Source organism: Plutella xylostella, chromosome 11 (genome assembly GCF_932276165.1).
Source record: "Plutella xylostella chromosome 11, ilPluXylo3.1, whole genome shotgun sequence".
NCBI lineage: Eukaryota > Metazoa > Arthropoda > Insecta > Lepidoptera > Plutellidae > Plutella > Plutella xylostella.
The window spans coordinates 5,195,908-5,199,309 of NC_063991.1; the positions used below are offsets into that span (position 1 = coordinate 5,195,908).

The following is a 3,402-nucleotide window of genomic DNA, read 5'->3' on the forward strand; positions in this document are numbered from 1 at the left end:
CTGATGAAATTTACCCATACAGAAAATAATAGCCAGAGCCTCCCGATGAATCTGTGAATAATTTTTCTCGGCGTCGGTAAGTGTTCTCGACGCGTACGCGACCGGGCGCTCGCGGCCGTCCGGCCCGGGCTGGCTCAGCACGCCCCCCACCCCGCGCGCGCTCGCGTCGCACGTCACGATCAGCTGTTTGTGAGGATCGTAATGCGCTAGTACCTCCGCCCCGCTTAGCAACATCTTTATCTCATTAAATGCATTTTCACATTCAGCTGACCATACCCATTGTTTCCCCTTTTTCAACAGTTCGTATAAAGGTACCAACTTCGCGCTCATGTTTCGAACAAACTTGGCATAGAAATTAACTAAACCTAAGAACGACCGCACCTCGGAAACATTGTTAGGTCTAGGTATTTTAGTAATAGCTTCTACCTTTTCTGGATCTGTCCTAACCCCGAACCGTGACAATACATAGCCTAAATATTTGATTTCTTCTACCAAGAAAACGCATTTACTTCTTTTTAACTTAAATCCACTTTGATGCAACCTTTGGAAAACCGTTTCTAACGCGGATAAGTGTTCCTCTTTTGTTCTCCCGCCTATGATGACGTCATCCAAAAATATCTCGACATTAGGAATACCCTGCAATAAATTGCACATAATTCTTTGAAATATACCGGCACTAGACGCTAATCCGTATACGAGCCTATTGTACCTAAACAGACCCCTGTGCGTATTTATAACTGTATAGAATTTAGTCTCATCCAACTCAACCTGATTGTAGGCCTGTGATAAATCGATCTTAGAGAAGTACATTGACCCACTCATTCTGACAATCACATCATCTATTTTAGGTAACGGGTACCTATCTACCAGTAAGGCGGGGTTTAACGTGGCTTTATAATCGGCACAAATTCTCAACGCACCATCCGCTCTATTGACAGCGACCAGCGGTGACGCCCACTCGGAGCAGTCGACGGGCTCGATGACGCCGTCGCGGAGCATGGCGTCCAGCTCGCGGTCCACGCGCTCCCGCAGCGCGTAGGGCAGCGGCCGCGCGCGCTGGAACACGGGCACGGCGCCCTCGCGCACGCGCAGCCGCGCCGCGCCGCCCGTGAAGCGGCCCAGTCCGCCACTCAGCAGCTCCTTATATCTGTTGAGAATTTTACTTATTTCACTATTCAAGTGCGTTACATTTTCCACCCGGTTACAGTTTAAACTTTTGAAGTTGGGAACCTGTATGTTCATTTCAGCTAACCATTGTCTACCTAACAAAGAAGTAGTACCTTTATCAATCACAAACAATTCTAATTGTTTCTTTACATTGTTGTAACCTACCTCGGGCCTAATAACTCCTAAAGGTTTCACTTTTGAGCCGTCATAAAACTTTAGACTAACACCGATATCTTGAATTGGCTCCTGTTTAAAATAATTATCATAGGTCTGTTTGCTTATGCATGACACGGCTGACCCCGTGTCTACTTCCATGTGAATGACCTGACCATTTATAATAATTGGCAAACTCACCGCCCTATAATCGTTCAAGCACAACTGGTGCAGCTCCTGGTCCAAGTGCTGGTCCGCCTGGACCTCCACCTCCTCGTGGTCCTCAGCCGGCTCGCCGTAGTGCAGCGGGTAGCGAGCCGCCCGGCCCGCCGGCCCCGCCGCCCGCTCGTCACGCTCGGGGCACATGCGCCGCAGGTGACCCGTGCGCCTGCATCTACTGCACACGTAGCTCTGGAACCGGCAGCTGGCATATTCGTGGTCCACCGCGCCGCATCCGGCGCAGCGTCGGAGGTATGCGCCCCTGCCGCCGCCGCCCGCCGGCGCGCCACGTGGTCCGCGGCCGCGTGGTGCGCGCCCACGCCCGCGCCCTCGGCCGCCCTCGCTGCTCCCCCGCACGCTGACCGCGTGCACGTTGACGCTCTCTGCTGCTCCCGGCGCCTCCTCCCGTGGTGGCCCCATTGCCTCGACCGCGGCTGAGTCTCGCTCCGCCGCTTCTAGAGAAGTGGCGATCTTCACCGCCTCCGAGAACACTATTGCGTCATCTTCGGCAAATAGCCTTTGCCGTGTCACATCACTGCGAAGGCCGCATACGAACTGGTCCCTTAGGTTTTCGTTTAGTCCGTCTTTAAAACGACAATTCCGTGACAGCCTTTTTAACTCCGCCACGTACCCGGCTATATTCTCCCCCGCGTTCTGTCTCCTCTGACGAAACCGGTACCGTTCCGCTAGCACCGATGGGGCAGGTTGGAGGTGATTTTCCAACAGTTTCACCGCCTCTTCATATGTTATATCCGCTGGTACTTTAGGGCTCGCTAAATTTACCAGCAACTCATATGCCTCGTCCCCCATCACGGCAATTAAAGTCGGTAATTTCAAGTTCTCACCCACATTGTTCACTTTAAAGTACATATTTATCCGGTCCACGTATGACGACCACGTACCGTTTTTCACATCGAATTCACCGACTCGACCGATAGACATTGTGAATCTTGATAATGCACGCAATTAACACTGGTAATTATCCTCGTTAGCCACTGTGATATATTAGGTAAGGGTGAATAATAGAACGCGACTGTCTTGTATGGCCGTTTATTCAAGAATGCAACACGACACAAAAACCTACCCTCTTATAATAGTCTCATAGTTTCTACAACTACCTGATATACAAACACCACAATCATAATGATATGTCTAAGATTATATGAATAATAAAATATTTTACTGTGATTACACTACTTTCATTTTGTAAAGAGATTTTTAAATAACCGTTAGACTACCTTTAGGTCAAACGACGGACAGTAGGTTTAGTACAGAAACATAGTATCCTAACTAATATAAATGCGAAAGTAACCGTGTCTGTCTGTTACTCTTTTAAGCCAAAACTACTGAACGGATTTGAATGAAATTTGATATACATATGGTCTAACTCTAGACCCTGGGAAAGAACATAGGCTACTTTTTATCCCATAATTCCCACGGGAAAACTTAATAAGGCGAAGCGAAGCTTGCGGGAACAGCTAGTTAGTTATAAAATTCTTGATTGCACATTAAACAAACAAGCAGAAAGTTTAACTTAATGCTAGTAGCGATATCGCTTTTGGCCACCTTTTGTACCCTTATTATAATGTAAGTAGTTGTGGGTAGGTGACGTACCTTTCGGGTTAATAATAACTTAATTACTTCCGATAGGTACTCAAATGTTACGCAATAGAGCAGCAATAGTTGTGACATTTCAAGTTTACATAAGTTTCTGAACGTCAGCGAACGAAAACAATCTGTAGAAAAAAATAAAAATTGACGTCCAGGAGGGGTTGCTCTATACTGACGAAATATGAACTAACGAGAGCTGTCGTGCAATCGGCACGTTTAATACAACGGGATATAGTTGTGGCTCGCACAGTA

The 3,402-nt window shown here is 47.8% G+C and overlaps 1 protein-coding gene across 1 annotated transcript; it reads right to left on the reverse strand.

Moving 5' to 3' along the window:
* Positions 1–1,008: 1,008 nt before the first annotated feature.
* On the reverse strand, positions 1,009–2,683 carry LOC125489168. Its single transcript, XM_048624041.1, has 2 exons — positions 1,522–2,683; positions 1,009–1,147 (listed from the first exon to the last, which is right to left on the reverse strand). Exons 1-2 carry the CDS (start codon positions 2,479–2,481, stop codon positions 1,142–1,144), a joined length of 966 nt encoding a protein of 321 aa, XP_048479998.1. The 5' UTR covers positions 2,482–2,683; the 3' UTR covers positions 1,009–1,141.
* Positions 2,684–3,402: the final 719 nt, after the last annotated feature.

What these genes read in the sequence shown, in the direction of transcription:
- LOC125489168 (XM_048624041.1), bottom strand. Translation starts at nt 2,481, where the DNA reads ATGTCTATCGGTCGAGTCGGTGAATTCGATGTGAAAAACGGTACGTGG.